This window comes from Ranitomeya imitator, chromosome 1 (assembly GCF_032444005.1).
Source record: "Ranitomeya imitator isolate aRanImi1 chromosome 1, aRanImi1.pri, whole genome shotgun sequence".
Classification (NCBI taxonomy): Eukaryota; Metazoa; Chordata; class Amphibia; order Anura; family Dendrobatidae; genus Ranitomeya; species Ranitomeya imitator.
Window position 1 is genome coordinate 890,933,150 of NC_091282.1, and position 25,339 is coordinate 890,958,488.

Sequence of the window (25,339 nt, forward strand, 5' to 3'; positions counted from 1 at the left end):
GGAATAATCATTCCACTAATCAAGCTGTAAAGTTCCTTTCAACACTTTTTTTTTTTTGCCTACAGCTAATTGCCTTGGAGACAGACCACTGCTACTAGACAGCAGAATATGTGCAGTGCTTACAAGCTCTTTCTATAGAACTCGTAAGCAGTGTTTTGAAACTGAGATCACTGAAGCACGATTTTACCTCCTAATACTGACCAACAGGGGTGGTCAGTCTTCTAGGCAATGAGCTGGAATTGAAAGAAAAAAGGTTTCATATCAGTCAATTAAATTAAAGGGTTTTCAGCACCTTCTTTAACTTTTCACATGGTCCCAGTGTGGTAGAAATAAATAGCATATATTCACATTCTGATCCCCTGTTCCTCTGACCTTTCTTACTGTGTGTCCCTCTCCTTCTTTTCCAACATGGTTAGCATATGACTATTGCAGAATAGCAATGGTCGAAATGATTAGCTGTAGCTGACAGGTGCCAACCAAGCTAAAAGAGAAGGAGAAGACTGGCAGGAGACACAGCTAGTGGGAGTACTGCCAGGGGATCTCAAGGTCAACATACCATATGTCATTTCCTTTTTTTTTTTAACCACACGGAGACTAAAGGAAAAGTGAACGAAAGGAGCAGAAAACCCCTTTAATCCTTTTTCATAGCCATTGACTTACCTAGCATGTGTGAAGCTGATCAGTGACCACTGGATGTGGAACATGTTGTCACTGACCACATTGGGCTTACTGTCTTTCACAAGAAATTTAAAGTTATCCATGGTTTCCATGTACTTGGCTTCATTCAAAATATAACATATCAAACCCAGGTTTACGTCCTCTGGTATGAGAAAAAGAAACACATTGGCAGACCCAAAAGTATATGAACTTACATCAAACTTATCAATTCAACATAAATGTATTAATGTTCATTAAAAATACAGCAAACCACAAGAATTGATCAGAAAGATAGTGGAGAACAGTAAGTGATGTAGTAATAGAAATCTCTTGCATTAAGAGATTTCTAGTTAAAGAATATTTCAAGAGAATTATTAAATAAAAAAAATTATCTAGGAAATGTGTCTCAGGCTCTACAATGAACACACTACATGTGTTTATTTGTAAGAAATCCTATGTCTTTTCATGCAGTTTTATCTCAGAATGTCAGCTATGTCATGAACCGTAATGTGCTTTTAACAGCAGCTGGTGGAGTGATGCTCCACCCATGGCTGTTAACCTGTTAAATCCAGTTAAGCCGCATTTAACATGAGCCAAAAGGGAACGGTCGGTTATCTTATCGTGATGTGATTGCAGGGCACCGATGGGTGGCCATGTCAGCTAGGGGTCTGCACATAACCCCATGCCTGTCATTGCGATCCATCTGTGAACGCTGGCCCGTGATGCACTGCTACGTATAAGCACAGTCGATAGGACAATCGCAGCTTCAAGTGCACAAAAAAAACAAAAGAAAAAGAAAAAACACAAAAGTTCAAATCACACCCCTTTTGCCCCATTGAAAATAAAACAATAAAAAATAAGCAGATTTGGTATCCCTTGGTTCAGAAATAACAATTCTGTAAAAATATAAAATAAATGAATCCAATTGTAAAAGGCGTAACTAAAAAAAACTCAAAACACCAGAATAACATTTTTATGGCTGCCATAAATTACCTTGTAGAGTCAGTGGAGCAGCTTTTGAATAGCCAGGGATGGCGCAGTATCATCTGTAAGATGTGATGCACAGATAACATTGTGCCAGCCCTGATAAATCAAATGCCAAGTTGAGTGCATCAGAAGGTCCTCCCTTCTAAGCACTAGGTACCACTTACCTGGACGCTGGAGCGGAGTCCCACTAATCAATCTGCTCATCTCTATTATTGACAATTCTAGATACTCAACAGAGAAGCATTTCTGAAAGCATTTTTCATAACAGTTTCTTAAAAAAACAAGTAATTGCGGTTTTTAACTAATCTAGTTTTGGCAAGTCTAAGGCCACATTCACACTATCAGTATTTGGTCAGTATTTCACATCAGTATTTAGAAGCCAAAACCAGGAGGTAAAGTATAATAGAAACACATCACCACTTCTGGATTTATCACCCACTCCTGGTTATGGCTTACAGATACTGAGGTAAAATTCTGATCAAATGCTGAATGTGTGAACCTGGCCTAAGAATTTTACTAAGTATTTTCAGTGTCACCATTCATACTAAAGTGTAACTCACGATTTTTATGCAGAGTGATCAAATAGTTTATATAAAAAAGCATACCTTGTGTAAATGAAGTGAGCAGGACCCCAGGTTTTAGCTTGTTTTCCAAATAGCCATGTGTGGGCCCACTTAAAATTTCATAAGTGAGTAGCTTGTCATCTGTGTCTGGGTCCATGGTCATTAGTTCTTTCTTCGTAATGTAATTAGAAGCCTGTAAATAATCCAGATATTGCAAGTTTTCATGAAATACCAAGTGACGTTTTGTAAAAGAGAAAAAAGTTGAGTTTTATCAGCAAAAATTGTAGACTGCATTGAATAGGAGAAAGAGAAGGAAAATCCACAACACAGGAAAACTAAAGGTACCTTCACACTGAACAACTTAACAATGATATCGCTAGCGATCCGTGACGTGGCAGCGTTCTGGATAGCGATATCGTTGTGTTTGAAACGCAGCAGCGATCTGGATCCTGCTGTGACATCGTTGGTCAGAGCAGAAAGGCCAGAACTTTATTTCGTCGCTGGATCTCCCGCAGACATCGCTGAATCGGCGTGTGTCACGCCGATTCAGCGATATCTTCACTGGTAACCAGGGTAAACATCGGGTTACTAAGCGCAGGGCCGCGCTTAGTAACCCGATATTTACCCTGGTTACCATTGTAAATGTAAAAAACAAACAAACAGTACATACTTAAATTCCGGTGTCTGTCCCCTCGCCGTCAGCTTCCCGCACTGACTGTGAGCGCCGGCCGGCCGTAAAGCACAGTGGTGACGTCACCGCTCTGCTTTACGGCCGGCCGGCGCTCACAGTCAGTACGGGAAGCTGACGGCGAGGGGACAGACACCGGAATGTAAGTATGTACTGTTTGTTTTTTTTACATTTACAATGGTAACCAGGGTAAACATCGGGTTACTAAGTGCGGCCCTGCGCTTAGTAACCCGATGTTTACCCTGGTTATCAGGGGACTTCGGCATCGTTGGTCCCTGGAGAGCTGTCTGTGTGACAGCTCTCCAGCGACCACACAGCAACGAAACAGCGACGCTGCAGCGATTGGCATCGTTGCCTATATCGCTGCAGCATCGCTTAATGTGACGGTACCTTAACTTTTCAAAGATGATACAAGATTGTAAAGCACCTATTGTATTGTCCTTGCTTATTAATGGAACACCAAATATAGAAAACACAGAAAAAACACCCAATTATTATTTATTCTCAGCACTTTTCATCACCTTATCTTAATATATAATTACCTTGTAATGTTTTCACATCCTGTTCCGTCCAGATGTGTCCGGATCCCAGAATTCCAAGAGGCGGAAGTTCACCGACCTCCATATTGGGACACCCAAGTGATGGGTGTCTTAATATGGAAACTGCTGGTGGTACCAGCCTCTTTAACTATACCACCAGCGGAAAACCGTCGCAACACACACTGTATACGCCGTACACACCACACACACAGTGTATATGCTGTACATACCACACACATACTGTATATGCCGTACGCACCACACACACAAACACACAATGTATATGCTGTACACATCACACACTGTAGACGCCGTATGCACCACACACACACACACACACACACTGTATATGCCGTACGCACCACACACACAAAACACACTGTATATGCCGTACGCACCACACACACTGTATATGCCGTACGCACCACACACACGTACACTGTATACGCCGTATGCAACACACACAAACACACACTGTATATGCCGTACGCACCACACACACTGTATATGCCGTACGCACCACACACACTGTATACGTCATACGCAGCCTACTAAGCAAGATAGGACTCGCACAGCCGGGAGACAGCTCAAACGGGACAGCACATGAGGGGAGAACACAGCACAGGAAGGAGAATACAGCAGACAAGGGGAATAGCACATGGGGTAGACAAGTCAAAGAACAGAGTACAGAGGGGAGAAGTCAGCACATGGGGAAAGAGAGAGTGGATAGGTGGGTGAGCACATGAGGGGAGAGATTCTCAACGCTGCAAAGCCAGCCCCCATCGCGACTCTACCACCCTCCTGATGCGATAGCATCGGGCCTCCATCTAGTGATGTATAATTCTCTTTTATATGCTTTTCTTTCAGATTGGCCAATTTCTGACCACCTAAGAAACCCATGTATCTATCTATGGCTGTAGGAGATTTGCCATAATGCTCCATTGAAGTAGTAACCTATAAAGTTAGGGCAAGTCAATAACCAAAACCTACCTCTTCAACCAAAATTTAAGCCTCAAATGGAATTGATCAGTAGGAAATTAACCCTTGTGTCATGTGTAGACTTTCTACAGAAAGCATATAGAAATTTGGTTGACCAGTCAACACTGTGCAGTGTTTCTTATGTTCACTTATTTTATTTGTAGGTTTAGTTTTCTTTTAAGTGTAGCTGAACTACAAAATTTAATTTAGGAGAATATTAGGAAATCTCTTCCAGTCTAATCTCCCCATACAATATTATCAATGGTAAGGTTTATAACACATTTAACCTGTTTGCAGACAGTAAATTACATTTTTATAATATCCATAAATGACCAAATCTAAATATGTTGCCAAATGAAACACATTATTGATACTCCTCTATTAGATCATGAAAAGAAGTCATGGGCGCCTTAGGTAGGAAGTATTAATAACTCATCAAATTGAGTCTATGGCCGGGGTCACACTAGCGTTGAATATGGACGAGTGCTATGTGAGAAAACATTGCATAGCACTCAGACCAGTGATAATTTATGGGGCAGCTCACATCTGCGATTATTTTCTCATGCCAAATCGGCATGCACGAACAATCGCAGCATGCTGCAATTGGCACCGAGACTCGGCCGAGCCTCAGCTCACTCACACCCATATAAGTCTATGGGTGCGAGTGACACAACACATATCAGTCAGATATCATCCGAGTGCGGTGCGATATATGCAGACCCTGGCAGTGGAGGAGAAGGAGAAATGAGTTTCTCTGCCTCCTCCGCAGCTGTGCTCCGATTCTCTCACAGTAGCATGACACTAGGCTCCTGCTCTCAGCAGAGCAGGAGCCGACCGTCGTTAGCATATCGCATCCGATGCTCTTGCATCTAGTGTGACCCCGGCCTAAATGACAATTCAGTTTAGCTGCCAGTACCTTTCCATCCATGTATTCCAACCACTGAAGTCCTAAATTGGTAATGATTCTTGGTGTTCCATCATCAACCGGAAGGATGTCTACTTTAAATCTCTGAGGAGCTGCAGTTACAATCTGGCAAAATAAGGTACATATAATAGTATAATGGCAATACTACATTGCAAGAAGAGATATCCATTCCGACATTTCTGTATAAATTGAAATTTGGTATTTCTGATAAATTAGATTGATAGAATATCTTTACACACACCAACACACATTTTACAGTATAATGCTGCAAAGTAATAATGCTTTCAAAAGTGGAAGTGTTAATAGCTTAATTTTATCAGATAAAGGGTTTTTTCCCACAAACATAGTACATTATAATTAAAAGATCTTGGAATAATAATACATTAGATGTGTACTGACATAATCATATAAATGTGCCCCTGCCGTGTACTGTGTAATGGCTGTGTCTGACCATACCAGATCTTCTGGGCAGGGGGGGATGCAAAACAGAGTAAACAGGCAGGACAGCATGGGATCACAGCTGCTTCTTTATATGAGGTACAACATTTCCCTGCATTGTTAAAAACAAACTACCAGTAGCTTTTAAAAAACATTGATTTACCTCACAGAAATAATCATCTGCAATCCCATGCTGTCCTGTCTGAATACTCACTTTTGCTTCCTCCCCCGCCCAGGAGATGTAGTATGATCAGACTATGTTCCTGTATGGTCAGACACAGCCATTACACAGTACGGGGGCACATTTATAAGATTATCTCTGAAAGATTTAAGAGAATAAACTAAAAATAGATTGAAATGACATCAATATTTGCTGAGATCAGACTTTGTCATCACAAAATCATAAAAGCATCAATTCACACTGCTCCCGACAGCTTAACCCCCTAAATGCTGCGAGCGATAACAATTGCAGCATTTAAAAGGATGGCAGAGGGAGGGAGCTCCCCTCCCTCTGCCCTCCGATTGGCACCCCCTCAACGTCATCGCGGGGCCCAATAAAATGGCGCTCCCTCCCTTCTGAGCTTTGCACTGTGCCTGAAAAGTTTTTGCAGTTTACATATAGGGTATTGGTGTACTCAGGAGACATTTTTACAACAAATTGAGGTCCATTGTTGCCCTTAGAAAAATTAAAAACTTGGGGCTAAAACAATATTTTAGTGGTAAAAATGTAATTATTCTTGATCCATTGTCCAATGGTATAAAATTCTGTGAGGCACATGTTATGTCAATATGGTCACTGCGCCCCTAGATTAATTCATTGGGGAGTGTAGTTTGTAAAATGAAGTACCGTATATACTCGAGTATAAGCCGAGAATTTCAGCCCATTTTTTTAGGCTGAAATTGCACCTCTCGGCTTATACTCGAGTCATTTCCAGGGGTCAGCAGGGAAGGGGGAGCGGCAGCTGTCTAATAATACTCACCTGCTGCTGGCGCGGTCCCTGCACATCCCTGGTTCTCCGTGCGCTGACAGCTTCTTCCTGTATTGAGCGGTCACATGGTACTGCTCATTACAGTAATGAATATGGACCCGACTCCACGCCCATAGTCACCTTCCCCCGTTCCACCGTCGTTGCAGCTCCGTCTTCCGCGTACTCTGCAGTGACGCTCAGGTCAGAGGGCGCGATGACACGATTAGTGTGTGCGCCGCCCTCTGCCTGAACAGTCAGTGCAGAGGACTCGGAAGACACAGCGGCGCTCAGCGGTGGAACAGGAAAGGTGAGTATAGCAAGTGCCGGGGGCCTGAGCAACGAGAGGGGAGTGTCATGATTCCAATGGCAGGGAATCACAAAAGGACAAGCACCAACGAGCTCTAGGGTGATGGAACCTGAGCTGACCGCGACCCTAAACTTGAACACACAAATAACAATAGCCGGGGAACGTGCCTACGTTGATCCTAGACGTCTCGCACCAGCCGAAGATCTAACTTCCCCTATTAGAAGAAACACAGACCTCTCTTGCCTCCAGAGAAATACCCCACAGAAATAGCAGCCCCCCACATATAATGACGGTGAAATGAGTGGAAGGCACATACACAGTATGAAAACAGATTCAGCAAAATGAGGCCCGCTAAAACTAGATAGCAGAGGATACAAAAGTAAACTGTGTGGTCAGCAAAAAACCCTTCAAAAAACCATCCTGTAATTACTTGAACTCATGTTCCAACTCATGGAACATGAGGAGCAATTACAGCCCACTAAAGCAACCAGCAGCAAAGAGACAATTATATGCAAGCTGGACAAGACAAAAATAAAGCAAAACGTGGAACAAGAAAAATCAAAACTTAGCTTGTCCTGAAGATTACTGAAGCCAGAAGCTGAGGTAACAAAACACTCTGATAACCTTGATAGCCGGCGGGGAAATGACAAGAAAGCCCGGTTAAATAGGAAACTCCCAAATCCTAATAGAACAGGTGGACACCAGAGACAGCAGAACACAAATCACCCAGTACCATCAGTAACCACCAGAGGGAGCCCAAAAACAGAACTCACAACAGTACCCCCCCTTGAGGAGGGGTCACCGAACCCTCACGAGAACCACCAGGGCGACCAGGATGAGCCCTATGAAAAGCGCGGACCAAATCATCAGCATGAACATCAGAGGCAACCACCCAAGAATTATCCTCCTGACCATAACCCTTCCACTTGACCAAATATTGGAGTTTCCGTCTGGAAACACGAGAATCCAAGATCTTCTCCACAACATACTCCAATTCTCCCTCCACCAGCACCGGAGCAGGAGGCTCAAGCGAAGGAACAACAGGTACCTCATACCTCCGCAACAACGACCGATGGAACACATTATGAATAGCAAACGATGCCGGGAGATCCAAACGAAACGACACAGGGTTAAGAATTTCCAAGATCCTATAAGGACCGATGAACCGAGGCTTGAACTTAGGAGAAGAGACCTTCATAGGAACAAAACGAGAAGACAACCACACCAAGTCCCCAACACGAAGTCGAGGACCCACGCGGCGACGGCGATTAGCAAACTGCTGAGCCTTCTCCTGGGACAACTTCAAATTGTCCACCACATGACTCCAAATCCGATGCAACCCATCCACCACCATGTCCACTCCAGGATAATCAGAAGGCTCCACCTGACCAGAGGAAAAACGAGGATGAAACCCCGAATTACAAAAGAAAGGAGAAACCAAGGTAGCAGAACTAGCCCGATTATTAAGGGCAAACTCAGCCAGCGGAAAAAAGGTAACCCAGTCATCCTGATCAGCAGAAACAAAACACCTCAAATAAGTTTCCAAGGTCTGATTAGTTCGCTCCGTCTGGCCATTCGTCTGAGGATGGAATGCAGACGAAAAGGACAAATCAATGCCCATCTTAGCACAGAACGTCCGCCAAAATCTAGACACAAACTGGGATCCCCTGTCAGAAACGATGTTCTCCGGAATCCCATGCAAACGAACCACGTTCTGGAAAAACAGAGGGACCAACTCAGAGGAGGAAGGCAACTTAGGCAAGGGTACAAGATGAACCATTTTAGAAAAGCGGTCACACACAACCCAGATGACAGACATTTTTTGAGAGACAGGGAGATCCGAAATAAAGTCCATGGAAATGTGCGTCCAAGGCCTCTTCGGGATAGGCAAAGGTGACAACAATCCACTGGCTCGAGAACAGCAAGGCTTAGCCCGAGCACAAACCTCACAAGACTGCACAAAAGAACGCACATCCCTCGACAAGGAAGGCCACCAAAAAGACCTGGCCACCAAGTCTCTAGTACCAAATATTCCAGGATGACCTGCCAACGCAGAAGAATGGACCTCGGAGATGACTCTACTGGTCCAACTATCCGGAACAAACAGTCTCTCAGGCGGACAACGATCAGGTTTACCCGCCTGAAACTCCTGCAAAGCACGTCGCAAGTCTGGGAAGACGGCCGACAAAATCACCCCATCCCTAAGGATACCAGTGGGCTCAGAATTTCCAGGGGAGTCAGGCACAAAACTCCTAGAAAGAGCATCCGCCTTCACATTCTTTGAACCTGGCAGGTATGAAACCACAAAATTGAAACGAGAGAAAAACAGTGACCAACGAGCCTGTCTAGGATTCAGACGCCTGGCAGACTCAAGGTAAATCAGATTTTTGTGATCAGTCAAGACCACCACACGATGTCTAGCACCCTCCAGCCAATGACGCCACTCCTCAAATGCCCATTTCATGGCCAAAAGTTCCCGATTACCCACATCATAATTCCGCTCAGCGGGCGAAAATTTTCTAGAAAAGAATGCACATGACTTCATCACCGAGCAATCGGAGCTTCTCTGTGACAAAACCGCCCCCGCTCCAATCTCGGAAGCATCAACCTCAACTTGGAAAGGAAGCGAAACATCAGGCTGACGCAACACAGGAGCAGAAGAAAACCGGCGTTTAAGTTCCCGAAAGGCCTCCACAGAAATAGCAGCCCCCCACATATAATGACGGTGAAATGAGAGGAAGGCACATACACAGTATGAAAACAGATTCAGCAAAATGAGGCCCGCTAAAACTAGATAGCAGAGGATACAAAAGTAAACTGCGCGGTCAGCAAAAAACCCTTCAAAAAACCATCCTGTAATTACTTGAACTCATGTTCCAACTCATGGAACATGAGGAGCAATTTCAGCCCACTAAAGCAACCAGCAGCAAAGAGACAATTATATGCAAGCTGGACAAGACAAAAATAAAGCAAAATGTGGAACAAGAAAAATCAAAACTTAGCTTGTCCTGAATATTACTGAAGCCAGAAGCTGAGGTAACAAAACACTCTGATAACCTTGATAGCTGGCGGGGAAATGACAAGAAAGCCTGGTTAAATAGGAAACTCCCAAATCCTAATAGAACAGGTGGACACCAGAGACAGCAGAACACAAATCACCCAGTACCATCAGTAACCACCAGAGGGAGCCCAAAAACAGAACTCACAACAGGGGAGTATATGATTTTTTTTTTTTATCGCAGCAACAGCATATGGGGCAAATATCTCTATGGAGCATCTTATGGGGCCATGTGCAGCATTATATGGGGGCAAATATCTCTATGGAGCATCTTATGGGGCCATATGCAGCGTTATATGGGGCAAATATTTCTATGGAGCATCTTATGGGGCCATGTGCAGCATTATATGGGGGCAAATATCTCTATGGAGCATCTTATGGGGCCATAATCAGCATTTGTGCAGCATTGTATGGGGTAAATGTCTCTATGGAGCATCTTATGGGGTCACAATCAACATTTTTGCAGCATTATATGGGGCATATTTTAATGCACAGCATCTTATTGGGCCCATTATAAACTGTATGGGGCATTATATGGGGCGTATTTTGTATGGAGCATTATATGGGGCCCATCATGAACTGTATGCAGCATTATATGGGGCTCCTGATTCAATATGGATATTCAAAAATACTTAACCTACTGATGTCTCAATTAATTTAACTTTTATTGGTCGGCTTATACTTTTATACTCGGGTCGGCTTATACTCGAGTATATACGGTAATCTTTTTTAGTTTATAAAGTCAAAGGGCGATTCTTCCCTTCTGAGCTCTGCCATGTGCCTAAACAGTAGTTTCCCCCCACATATGGGGTATTGGCGTACTCAGGAGACATTGGACAACAAATGTTATGGTGCAATTTCTCCTGTTACCCTTGTAAAAAAAAAAAAATATGGGGCTAAAATAACATTTCTGTGATTTTTTTTTATTTTGACAGCGTTGTAACCTTCTGTGCACCTGGGGGTTCAAGGTGCTCACAACAGATCTAGATACATTCCTTTATGGGGTTTCATTTCCAAAATGGGGTCACTTGTGGGGGTTTCCACTGTTTAGGCACATCATGGGCTCTAAAAACGGGACATGGCATCCACTTTCAATTCCAACTTTGCATTCAAATAGTCAAACGATGCTCCTTCCCTTCTGAGCCCTGCTGTGCACCCAAACTGTACATTTCCCCCCACAAATGGGGTATCTGTGTGCTCAGGAGAAACAAATTTTGGGTACTATTTTCTTCTGCTTCGCTCGTGAAAATATACAAACTTGGGTCTGAAGTAAAATATTTGCAAAAAAATAAATATTAATTTTTTCCTTCCACATTGCAAAAATTCATTTGATGAACATTAAGGGTATAATATTTTTTTAATGTGGTATTGAGCACATTGAAGGGAGCAGTTTATAGAATGGTGTCAATTTTGGGTATTTTCTGTCATATTGGCACCTCAAAGTCACTTCAAATGTGATGTGGTCCCTAAAAAAATGGTTTTGTAATTTTGCTGGAAAAATGAGAAATTGCTGGTCAACTTTTAACCCTTTTAACTTCCTAACAAAAAAAAATTATATTTAAAAATTGTGCTGATGTAAAGTAGACCTGTGGGAAATGTTATTCATTAACTATTTTGTGTGACATAGCTCTCTGGTTTAAGGGCACAAAAATTAAAAGAAAATTATAACATTTTTGCCAAATTTCCTATTTTTACCCCAAATAAACGCAAGTCATATTGAGGAAATGTTACCATTATCATGAAGTACAATATGTCATGAAAAAAACACAGGCTCAGAATCAGTGTGATCCGTTGAAGCGTTCCAGAGCTATTACAATTGTAAAATTTGGCCGGTCATAAAGGTGAAAACAGGCTTGGGGGATAAAGGGCTTAATTTTGACCAAATCCTCAACTCTATTTGCTGGATTGCCACTCCAAATGTGCAAGGAACTACCATGCTTCACTGTTGCTTGCAGAGTTTCATTATTGTACCACTCTCCAGCCCTTCAGTGAACAAACTTTCTTCTGTTACAGCTAAATATTTCATACCAAGAAACTGCCCATTTATTACTGTCCTCAAGCCTGAAATATAAAGACAGACACTTATCCATCATGCAGTACCATCAAGGAGGCTTCTGAATAGCTCCAAATCTATTCTGCAGCAGCAGCAGCAGCAGCAGGACAATTAGCCCAAACATACTGCCACAATCACTAACAACTATTGGTAGCATAAAGCAGAGCAAGTAGTGCTGGAGGCGATGATAGAGCACTAACCTCAACATCATTGAGTTTGTGTGGGATTACACGAGGAGACAGAAGAAATTGTGCCAGCCTGCCTCCACAGATCTGTGGTTAGTTCTCCAAGAGGTTTGAGAAAACCGCCCTACCGAGTTATTTCAAAAACTGTGTGCAACTGTACCAGCAGAATTGATAGTTTGATGCTGTTATAAAGGGTGGTCACATAAAATAAAGATTTAATTTAGATTTCTCTTTTGTTTATTCACTTTGAATTTTGTTAACTGACAAAAATAAACTACCGTACATACTCGAGTATAAGCCGAGATTTTCAGCCCGAAAAAATGAGCTGAAAGTGCCCCTCTCGGCTAATACTCGAGTCATGGTTGGCGGGGATGGGGGGTTCAGCAGGTGAGGGGGAGCGACGACGGTTACATACTCACCTGCTCCTGGCGCTCCTGACGCGGTCCCTGCATGTCCCATGGTCTCCGGCAGCTTCTTCCCCTGTTCAGCGGTAACGTGGTACCGCTCATTAAAGTAATAAATATGGACTCCACTCCCATAGGGGAGAAGCCGCATATTCATTACTGTAATGAGCGATACCAGTGGCCACTGAACAGAGGAAGAAGCTGCCGGCGCCGGAGACCATCTGTCCCGCCAGGGACCGCACCGGGAGCAGGTGAGTATTTCATATTTACCTTCCCTCGTTCCACCGCCGCCCCATCTTCCGCGTCCTCTGCAGTGACTGTTCAGGACAGAGGGCGTGATGACGTATTAGTGTGCGCGCCGCCCTCTGCCTGAACAGTCAGTGCGGAGAGACGGGACGCCGAGGAGCAGCGACGAGAGGCGAGTATGTCATTTTTTTTTATTGCAGCAGCAGCAGCATTATATGTGGCAAATTGTTATATGGAGCATCTATAGGGCCATAATGAACTCTATGGAGCATTATATGTGGCACATTGTTATATGGTGCATCTATGGGGCCATAATGAACTGTATGGAGCATTATATGTGGCACATTGTTCTATGGAGCATCTATGGGGCCATAATGAACTGCATGGAGCATTACATGTGGCACACTGTTATATGGAGCATCTACGAGGCCATAATGAACTGCATGGAGCATTATATGTGGCACATTGTTATGTGGAGCATCTTATGGGGCCATAATCAACATTTGTGCAGCATTATATGGGACATATTTTAATATGGAGCATCTTATGGGGCCCATCATAAACTGTATGGAGTATTATATGGGGCCCATCATGAACTGTATGGGGCATTATATGGGGCTCCTGATTCAATATGGATATTCAAAAACACTTGACCTACTGATGTCTCAATTAATTTTACTTTTATTGGTATCTATTTTTATTTTTGACACTTACCGGTAGCTGCTGCATTTTCCACCCTAGGATTATACTCTAGTCAATAAGTTTTCCCAGTTTTTTGTTGCAAAATTAGGGGAGTCGGCTTATACTCGGGGCAGCTTATACTCGAGTATATATGGTATTACTATTTTTTTTTAAAGCAATCTCACTTTGCAGCATTTCAAACCTGTCTAAAACCATTGAACAGTATAGTATATACATATATACTGTGTGCTTAATGATTATGCAAGTGAGTATGTTGAAAATATAATCTTTTCATGCTTATTGGTTTGCAGCATATCAGGCGATGTGTATTTGTGTAATGAGAGAGCAGAATTATTAGGCAGCTTATTTTCCTCAGGTCAAAATCAGCCAAGAAAGAGATTTAAGGGTATGTGCACACGTTGTGGATTTCTGTGCGGATTTTTCAGAACAGGTTCTGAAAAATCCGCAGGTAAAACGCCCTGCGTTTTACCGGCGAATTTACCGCAGATTTACCACCGTTTTTATGCGGATTTCACCTGCGAATTCCAATTATGGAACAGGTGTAAAACGCTGCGGAATCCGCACAAAGAATTGACATGCTGCGGAAAATAAACCAAGGCGTTTCCACAGGAATTTTCCACAGCATGTGCTCTGCGGATTTAGTTTTCCATAGGTTTACATGGTACTGTACAACGCATGGAAAACTGCTGCGGATCCGCAGCCAAATCAGCAATGTGTGCACAGACCCTAACTGACTCTGAAAAGTAAAAAATTGTTACAATACTAAGAGGGAAGCAGCACTGAAATTGCTAAGATAATGGGGCATGTGATCACAGAACCATTAAATGTTTTGTTGCAAATAGTCTACAGTGTCGCAAAAAACGTGTTGAGAAAAAAAGAAACATATTCCCTTTCAAAGATTTGAGAAGAATCAAATGTGGAGTGACCAGGAACCCATTATCCTCCAGTAAGGTCATATTCCAGGACTGCAACCTCCCTGGAGTCCCCAGAAGTACTAGGTGTTCAGTGATCAGATAGATGGCCATGGTAAGGGAGGCTGAAACCCGACCACCTCCAAACAAAACACAAACTGAAATGTCAAGGCTGAGTCAAAAAATATCTGAAGGAAGACAGATTCTTTAAGGCTAAGTGCACACGTATAATGGTCCACTGTGGATTTTTCCGCAGCGGATTTGATAAATCTGCAGGGCAAAAACGCTGCGTTTTTGCTGCAGATTTATCGCAGATTTACCTCGCTTTTTCTGCGGATTTCACTGCGGTTTTACAACAGCGGTTTTCTATAGGAGCAGCTGTAAAACAGCTGCGGAATCCGCAGAAAGAAGTGACATGCTGTGGAGTGTAAACCGCTGCGCTTCCGCGCGTTTTTTTCCGCAGCATGTGCACAGCGTTTTTTGTTTCCCATAGGTTTACATTGTAATGTAAACTCATGGGAAACTGCTGCGGATCTGCAGTGTTTTCCGCATCGTGTGCACATAGCCTTAAGGTTTTATGGACTGATCAGATGAGAGTTTCAAAGAAAGCAGTAAAGCCGCACCCTATAATTATATAGTCTCTGTGGACATCGGGGCGCACGTCCTCACCAGGGGTCCATCCCAGACAGAACATCCAAATCCAAACTGAATAAAAAGACAGCGCCATACCGGACAGTGAAAAGCAGCTCACATATTTATTCTGCCTCCTGCGGCAACGGCAACGTTTCGGTCCAAAGACCTTTGTCAAGCCCAGTACACAGCATTTGAAATGCTGTGTACTGGGCTTGACAAAGGTCTTTGGACCGAAACGTTGCCGCAGGAGGCAGAATAAATATGTGAGCTGCTTTTCACTATCCGGTGTGGTGCTGTCTTTTTCTTCAGTTTGGATTTGGATGATCAGATGAGAGTGACACTTGATGGATCAGGCGGATGGGCCCGTGGCTGGACCCTTAATGGCAGGGCCGGCTCCAGGTTTTCATGGGCCCTGGGCGAAAGAGTCCCAGTGGGCCCCTTTAACACATACCACAATTCATAATGCACTGATACGGCAAAGAAATATAGGTATAGTACAATGCCAAAGATTTCACTTACTTCTTACATTACATGAGTGATATCTATTGAACATTCTACATTAGCTCAGAAACCGGACAGTACAGTCCTCTATACAGAATAATGAACCCCATATATTGCTCCAAACAGAATAATGAACCCCATATAGTGCTCCATACAGTATAATTGGCACCACATAGTCCTCTATACAGAATAATGAGCCCCATATATTGCTCGAAACAGAATAATGAGCCCCATATATTGCCCCATACAGTATAATCGCCCCATATAGTGCTCCATACAATATAATTGGCACCACATAGTCCTCTATACAGAATAATGAGCCCCATATATTGCTCCAAACAGAATAATGAGCCCAATATTATGCTCCATACAGAATGAGCCTCATATAATGCTCCATACAGTATATGATGGGCCTCATGTATTGCTCCATATATAATGGGCCTCATATAATGCTCCATACAGTATATGATTGGCCCCATACAGTATACTGAGTCCCATATATTGCTCCATACAGAATGGGCCCCATATGATGCTCCATACAGAATGGGCCCCATATAATACTCCCTACAGAATGGGTCCCATATAATGCTTCAAAAATAATTGGCCCCATAAGATGCTCCATGTATAATGGGCGCCATATAATGCTCCATAAATAATTGGCCATATAAAATGCTCCATATATAATTAGTCCCATAAGATGCTTTATATATTATTGGCCCCATATACTGCTCCATATTGAATTGACCCCATAAGATGCTCCATATTAAATTGGCCCCATATTAAATTGGCCCCATATAATGCTCCCTATAGAATTGCCTTCTTAAGATGTTCTCTATATTATTAGCCTCATAAGATGCTCCCTATAGAATTAGCCCCATATAATGCTCCATATATGGGCCCATTCTGATGGTCCCCATATATTGCTCCAAATCTAAAAAAAAAAAAATGAAATACTCACCTCTCGTTGCTTGACGCTGCTCTGCTCTAGACTCCTCACTGTCGGCGTCTTCCTGCTGTCTGTGCTGCGTCTGCTCAGGCAGAGGGCGCGCAATGGTGACTTTATCGCGCCCTCTGACCTGAACGCCACAGTCAGAGGATGGAAGACGCTGCAGCGCTGGAACCGGGAGAGGTAAGTATTGCAAGTGCCGGGGCCCGGAGCAGGCAGGGGGTCCACTCGTGGGGGCCGGCACTATAGCACACCAGTGTCCCCGACGGCGAGTGGGCCCCCTGCCTGCTCAGGGCCCCGGCACTTGCCCGGGTGTGCCGGGTACTGACGCCGGCCCTGCTTAATGGGCACAGACCTCCACTTTCACTCAGATGCCAACAAAGTGGAGATGGGGTACTGCTATGGGCTGGTAATATTAAAGATGAACTAGTTGGACCTTTTTGGGTTGAAGCTGGACACAAAATCAACTCCTAAACCTACTGCTAATCATTAGAAAACACTCTCTTCAAGCAGTGGCACAGGTAAAAGTCTGCATCTTTCAAGAAAACCATGATATTTATACAGGACAATGCTTTATCACATGCATTGAAGTACTCCACTGCTTGGCTGGCCATTTCTTGGCCCAGTCTTGACATTTAAATGTCTTGCTCAGTGGTGGTCGGGTTTCAGCCTCCCTTACCTTGGCCATGTGTCTGAGAAATGAACACCTTGTACTTCTGAGCTCTCCAAGGAGGCTGCAGTACTGGAATATAACAGTACTGGAGGCGAATGGGTTCCTGGTGTCTTCACGCTTGATTCTTCTTGAATCTTTGACAGTTAATGTGCATCTTTTTTTCTCAAAAGTTTTCTGAGACCCTATTGATTGTTTGCTACAAAACATTTGATGGTTCTGTGATCATACCCCCTTATCTTTGCAATTTCAAGAAGGCTGCATCTCTCTAAGTTTTGCAACTATTTTTGACTTTTCAGAGTCTGTTAAATCTAATTTTGGGCTGATTTTGTCAGCAAAGAAACAAACTGCTTATTAATAATTATACACACCTTGATAAACGGTGTTGATATCCTTAGACCATGACCCTCCCTTTTACACAAATACACATCACGTGACCTGCTTCATACAATAAGCATGCAAGTTTATACAGCTTAGAGTTAGAAAATATGCAAAAAAACACGATGATCTGGTCAAAATACTCACTTGCCTTATAAGGGTAAGTTCACACAGGGCGTTTTTGCTGCATTTTTTTCTGCAGCAAAACCTCATCATCTTTGGCAGGAAAGAAGCTGCACTAAAAAATGCAGGTTTAGGTGCATTTTTGGTGCGTTTTTTGTCATGTTTTTGGTGGGGTTTTTTCATGCGTTTTTTTTTCTCTTTGTGCATGCCAATAAAGTTGAGTGCACAAAGAGAAAAAAAACAACTTCCTATAGATAGATAGAATGAATAGATAGATAAAATGAATAGATAGATTGATAGAATAGATAGAATGAATATATTGATAGACTAGAAAGAATGAATTGAAAGATAGATAGAATAGATAGCATGAATAGATAGATTGATAGAATAGATACATTACCTGTGGTATCCTCTTCCTCAGCATTTTCCCACGGTGCAGAGGTTACCTCAGGTCAGGCAGTGAGAAAGCGCAGGCTCGGTGACGTCACTGCTAGTTACTGAGCCTGTGCCGGCTCCGTCTCATTCATTCCCCAGTCGCTCACAGCCGGGAGAGGTCGCATTAGCAGCGTTCCCGGGTGTAAGCTTTATCTCCCCCAGTTACTGCGTTGGACACTCGTTATATCGGACTACGACGGATCAGGGAGTATACTTTTGGTTTATTATTTTATTTTTATTCCAGAAGATCAATGGCTTCACTTGGAATGGCAGAATAATAAAATGGTAAAACTGTGTGGTGTTTTATTTAATTAATTTTATTATTATTTTATTATTTTCTGCATGCGTGTTTATTTAACCCTTTAATTACTATAGGATTAGTTATGGATAGGTGTCCTTCCCTTCTGCTTTCAAACATGCCACAATCACACCTATCCTTAAAAAGCCAACCCTCGATCCAACTGCTATGTCCAGCTATCGCCCAATATCACTGCTCCCATTCGCTTCCAAACTCCTGGAGCAGCAAGTCCACGCTGAACTTTCCTCCCACCGCTCATCTAACTTGCTCTTTGACAATCTACAATCTGGTTTCCGCCCCCATCACTCAACTGAGACAGCCCTGACCAAAATCACTAACGACCTACTTATAGCCAAAGCTAACGGACAATACTCTGTACTCCTCCTCCTAGACCTATCCTCTGCTTTTGACACAGTTGACCACTGTCTCCTACTACAGATCCTTTCCTCCTTTGGCATCAAAGACCTCGCCCTATCCTGGATCTTTCCAACCGCACATTCAGAGTCTCCCACTCCCACACTACCTCCTCATCCCACCCTTTCTCTGTTGGAGTCCCCCAAGGCTCTGTTCTAGGACTCCTACTCTTCTCAATCTATACACTTAGCCTGGGACAACTCATAAAGTCTCATGGATTCCAGTACCACCTTTATGCTGATGACACTCAGATCTACCTTTCTGGCCCGGATGTCACCTCCCTGCTGTCCAGAATCCCAGAGTGTCTATCAGCCATATACTCCTTCTTCTCCTCTCGCTTCCTCAAACTCAATGTGGACAAATCTGAACTCATCATCTTTCCTCCATCTCATAAATCTTCCATACCTGACCTATCTATCACAATTAAGGACATCACGCTTTCCCCCGTACCGGAAGTCCGCTGCCTCAGAGTAACCCTTGACTCTGCCCTGTCCTTCAAACCGCACATCCAAGCTCTTTCCACCTCCTGTCGTCTCCAGCTCAAAAATATCTCCAGAATCCGTCCTTTCCTCAACCGTCAATCTACTAAAATGCTTGTGCATGCCCTCATCATCTCCCACCTTGACTACTGCAACATCCTTTTCTGTGGCCTCCCTGCTAACACCCTTGCACCTCTCCAGTCCATCCTTAACTCTGCTGCCCGACTAATTCATCTCTCTCCTTGCTACTACTCCGCTTCCCCTCTCTGCAAATCTCTTCACTGGCTCCCATTCCCTCAGCCTATCCAGATCAAACTACTAATACTGACCTACAAAGCCATCCATAACCTGTCTCCTCCATATATCTTTGAACTAATCTCCCGATATCTTCCCTCACGTAATCTCTGGTCCTCCCAAGACCTCCTTCTCTCCTCCACGCTCATCCGCTCCTCACCCAACTGCCTCTAAAACTTCTCCAGAATATCCCCATCCTCTGGAATTCTATGCCCCAACACATCCAACTATCAACCACATTTGGATCCTTCAGACGGAACCTGAAAACCCACCTCTTCAGGAAAGCCTACAGCCTGCACTGACCTTGCTGCCTCCTCACCACTACAGAAGCTACCGCCTCACCAGCGCCAGAGCTCCTACAACCCTCAACCTATTGTCTCCATCCCCACCATCCTGTAGAATGTAAGCCCGCAAGGGCAGGGTCCTCACCCCTCTGTATCATTCTGTAATTGTTAGTTTGCTTACTGTAAGTGTTATCTGTAATTTGCATGTAACCCCTTCTCATGTACAGCACCATGGAATCAATGGTGCTATATAAATAATAATAAATAATAATAGTAACTAAGCTGGCTTAATGTCATCTTACAATAGGAAGGTGACATTAATCCCTCATTACTCCGCTTGCCACCGCTATAGGGCAAGTGGGAAGAGTCAGGAAAAGCGCCAGAATTGGCACATCTAATAGATGCGCCTTTTCTGGGCAGCTGCGGGCGGCTATTTTTAGGCTGGGGGCCTATATCAATGGCCCCTTACCAGCCTAAGAATACCAGCCCCCAGCTGTGGGATTTAGCGAAGCTTGCTGTCAAAAATGGGGAGGGACCCCACACTGTTTTTTTTAAATTATTCATTTAAATACTGTGTATACTCGAGTATAGGCCGAGAATTTCAGCCAATTTTTTTAGGCTGAAATTGCCCTTCTCGGCTTATACTCGAGTCATTCCCAGGGGTCAGCAGGGGAGGGGGAGTGGCAGCTGTCTAATCATACTCAACTGCTCCTGCCATGGTCCCTGCACGTCCCTGGTTCTCCGGGCGCCGGCAGCTTCTTCCTGTATTGAGCGGTCACATGGTACCGCTCATTACCGTATTGAATATGGACCCGACTCCACTCCCATAGGGGTGGAGCTGCATATGCATTCATTAAGTCATTAAGTATTTCTCGGCTTATACTCGGGTCGGCTTATACTCGAGTATATATGGTAATTAAAAAAAAAGTGTGAGGTCCCCTCTATTCTTGATAACTAGCCTTGCTGAAAGCTGACAGCTGGGGGTTGCAGTCCCCAGCTGTGAGTTTTGTCTGGCTGGTTATCAAAATTAGGGGGGGAACCCACGCAGGTTTTTGTTTTTTTATTATTTATTTATAGCACAGGAGCGGGAGCGGCAGATTAAAACTCTCATTCGCTGCTCCTGCTGGCACTGTAATTAGCGGCTGTAGGTGTCAGATGATGGGGGCAGTAGTCCCATCAGCTGACACCAGTGATCGGAGGTAAAGTTTATACCTCCGATCACAGCTGAGCACTCCCGCTGTCTTCTGACAGTGTAGGATGATTTCCCTGCCGATCAGAAGCGGTGTTTGCCGCGCTATCATGCATATGACAGCGTGTCACACACTGTAATGTCGTACAAGTGAATAGGGATCTGGTCCGCTCTGCTGGATGACAGACTGTATGGATGCATCATGCAGCCTGTCATCTAGATGTAGCAGAGCTGAGTGTGACGTCACATCCGGCTGTCCTTGACTTTTCTGCAGCAAATACGCTGCAAGAAAAGCTAACCTGCATATCTGCAGCGTTTTTTTTTACCATCTATTCAAGTCAATGGGTGGAAAACGCTTGAAAAACGCCGGAAAAACGCTGTGACATGTTCTATGTCCAAAAAATGCAGCAAAATACACAAAATAATGATCACACAAGAAAACCAATGTGTGTGCATGAGATTTCTGAAATCTCATAAGCTTTGCTGGTACTGTAAAAAGCAGCTGAAAATTAGCATTAAAAAAAAACACCACAACAAAAAAAAAACGCCCAGTGTGAATATACCCTAACTCTAAACACAGTGTACATACACATATATCTATATAAAAACATCGATCTAGATATATACATACATACACACACATTATTATTACTATTTTGTGAGCTTCACCATAAACATAGAGGCTTGTCTGAGACCAGATGTTTATTTTAGTGGAGACAAATCAAGAAAAATAGCAAAATCTGGCATGTAGAACCCAACATGTCCGTCCCTTATTACCATGGACATCCATCATCCATCATTAGGGGTCAGCCAGAAATCGGTAGACTTAGATGACTTTTCTCACATGTATGGCCAAGCTTAGCATGAGGAGCCTTACACAGCTCAAACTTAGAGCACACATGAGGCACTTTTGTTGTATGCCATCTTATTGCTGATTTTTCCACTCTCAACTGTAATATCCATCACTATGATATTTCTTTTACTAGCCACCGTTAAATAAAGGACACAATAAGTACTAGACCACTGAAATCTTCAACACTTATAGATATGCAAAATCACCTCTTTCCCCCCATCATCCACAATAAAGAAAGGGTTGGTTCCATCTGAGACAGTAAAGGAGAATCGGTCCTTCAGAGTATTACTTCCATCATGATTGTAGCTGATACGATTTTGATAGATGTCATCCATTGTGAAGGAAAATGTCTGACGGTAGCTCTGACCATTGGTACTGCGTTCGATTACTCCATAACGAGGTGGCTGGACAATGGTGAAAGTAACAGATTCCGCCTGTTGTCAAGATAAGAGACAGTATTAAGTATATTACCGAATAGTAATGCTATATGTCTAATTTAGTGATCGCCAAAAGCCATCAACTTTTTTTTCAAGCATACATTAATATAATAATTGGTCATGGCCAAAAAGTCATAAGGATTCCAGTTCTCAAGAAAAAGGTACATTCTAACAAACCGAAGCATTGAAGAGCCTCATACCTCTGTATCAGCATCAATAGCCTTCAGCTCAAATTCGGTAATAGTCTTTCGAACACCTTCTTGCACCCTCATTCCTAAATTCTGCAGCATGGGTATAGAGTCATCTACTTTATTAATAGTGATGTAAAAAGTCTGGGATACCTAAAATATAAAAGATATCAGAGATACAGAATAAACACTGCCAGCGACATCCTTATTTACGGTAAGTTTCTAAGCAGGAAAAGAAGCACAAGTAGAAGGATAGAAGGAAAGATTTTGGTGAACTCATTGTCTGTTCAAATTCATTTTTCCTCTATGTAAAATGACAAAGGTTGTGATATTAGTTGAGTGTAACAACCTCTGGGTGCTTTTAGACAATACAAAAATTACAATTCCCAACAGTCAGCACCACCTACACCTACAAAGAAAAATAAATAGGTCAGTGCAAATCAGCTCTGATGCAATGCAAAAAAAAAAAAACCTAAAGTCAAGATGCACACAAATCATTGAATATTTTTAATATTCACCTGCAGCACCGACACATCTAAGACATGAAAGCTTTTCTTTATTAATTTTTTGCTAATACTTAATGCTTTTTAAAGTAGCTCTGCTGTTGACATTAAAACCCCCCAGAAATGACGACTATAAGGCCGGCGTCACACACAGCGTAAAACAATACGGTCCGTATATTACGGCCGTAATACGCTGAAAAGTCCCGAAAAAAGTGGTCCGTAGCTCCTCCGTAGGCAGGGTGTGTCAGCGTTTTTTGCGCATGGCATCCTCCGTATGTAATCCGTATGGCATCCGTACTGCGTGGTTTTCTCGCAGGCTAGCAAAACCAACATACCGCTATAGAAGTGATCCATGTGTCCCAAAAAGAAAAGAAAATATATATATACTGTCTATTTATATATATAGCCAGGGAGCTTTCTAGATAATTTCCCACGATCTATGAACAGCCAGCAGAGGGCGCCTCACCGCAAATGAAGCTAAATATAGATCATTGATCTATTTTTAGCCTCATTCCCTGGGGTTTTGCAGCGAGGAGCAGCCTGCATTAGCACAGCTCCTTGCTGCAAAATGTTTTAACCCCTTCAGAAGGATTTACATCGTTGGACGTTACAGATCTGCGGAGGGTAAGTATATTGTTGGTTTATTATGTTTTTTTACTCACAGAACGAGGGTCTTCAGTGACTGGATTGGGCGTTGAATAAAATACTGCAACAACCATTGTTTTTATTTCATTAAAATAATTTTAAATAATGTGTTTGTGTTTTATTTAACCCTTCACTACAATTGGATTAATAATGGATAGGTGTCATAATTGACGCCTCTCCATTATTAATTAGGCTTAATGTCACCTTACAATAGCAAGGTGGCATTAACCCTTCATTACCCCATATCCCACCGCTACACGGGAATGGGAAGAGAGTGGCCAAGTGCCAGAATAGGCGCATCTTCCAGATGTGCCTTTTCTGGGGTGGCTGGGGGCAGATATTTTTAGCCAGGGGGGGGCCAATAACCGTGGACCCTCTCCAGGCTATTAATATCTGCCCTCAGTCACTGGCTTTACTACTCTGGCGGAGAAAATTGCGCGGGAGCCCACGCCAATTTTTTCCGCCATTTAACCCTTTATTTTAAGAGCTAGAACGGCCAAATTTTGCAGATACACACTACTGACATTAGTAGTGTGGAATCTGCAAAAAAAAATGGAGAGAAGACATGGTTTACTGTATGTAAACCATGTCTCAAATCATGTCGGGTTTTAGGAAGGAGAAAGAAAAAGCCGGTAATTGAATTACCGGCTTTCAAGCTGTATAGCGCTGGAATAAATATTAATATATATACATATATGTGTCTCACTGACATATATACAGTGGGGCAAAAAAGTATTTAGTCAGTCAGCAATAGTGCAAGTTCCACCACTTAAAAAGATGAGAGGCGTCTGTAATTTACATCATAGGTAGACCTCAACTATGAGAGACAAACTGAGAAAAAAAAAATCCAGAAAATCACATTGTCTGTTTTTTTAACAATTTATTTGCATATTATGGTGGAAAATAAGTATTTGGTCAGAAACAAACAATCAAGATTTCTGGCTCTCACAGACCTGTAACTTCTTCTTTAAGAGTCTCCTCTTTCCTCCACTCATTACCTGTAGTAATGGCACCTGTTTAAACTTGTTATCAGTATAAAAAGACAACTGTGCACACCCTCAAACAGTCTGACTCCAAACTCCACAAGGGTGAAGACCAAAGAGCTGTCAAAGGACACCAGAAACAAAATTGTAGCCCTGCACCAGGCTGGGAAGACTGAATCTGCAATAGCCAACCAGCTTGGAGTGAAGAAATCAACAGTGGGAGCAATAATTAGAAAATGGAAGACATACAAGAACACTGATAATCTCCCTCGATCTGGGGCTCCACGCAAAATCCTACCCCGTGGGGTCAGAATGATCACAAGAACGGTGAGCAAAAATCCCAGAACCACGCGGGGGGACCTAGTGAATGAACTGCAGAGAGCTGGGACCAATGTAACAAGGCCTACCATAAGTAACACACTACGCCACCATGGACTCAGATCCTGCAGTGCCAGACGTGTCCCACTGCTTAAGCCA

At 43.1% G+C, this 25,339-nt stretch overlaps 1 protein-coding gene across 1 annotated transcript in view; it reads right to left on the reverse strand.

Moving 5' to 3' along the window:
* FRAS1 (Fraser extracellular matrix complex subunit 1) overlaps positions 1-25,339 on the reverse strand; it is an 845,787-nt gene that overhangs the window by 81,695 nt on the left and 738,753 nt on the right. Inside the window, exons 49-53 of the mRNA XM_069743201.1 lie at positions 22,744-22,884; positions 22,313-22,540; positions 5,329-5,442; positions 2,250-2,400; positions 661-820 (exon numbers count right to left, since the gene is read on the reverse strand). Of these exons, the coding sequence (XP_069599302.1) occupies positions 661-820; positions 2,250-2,400; positions 5,329-5,442; positions 22,313-22,540; positions 22,744-22,884 (794 nt within the window). The remainder of the gene's footprint in view (positions 1-660; positions 821-2,249; positions 2,401-5,328; positions 5,443-22,312; positions 22,541-22,743; positions 22,885-25,339) is intronic.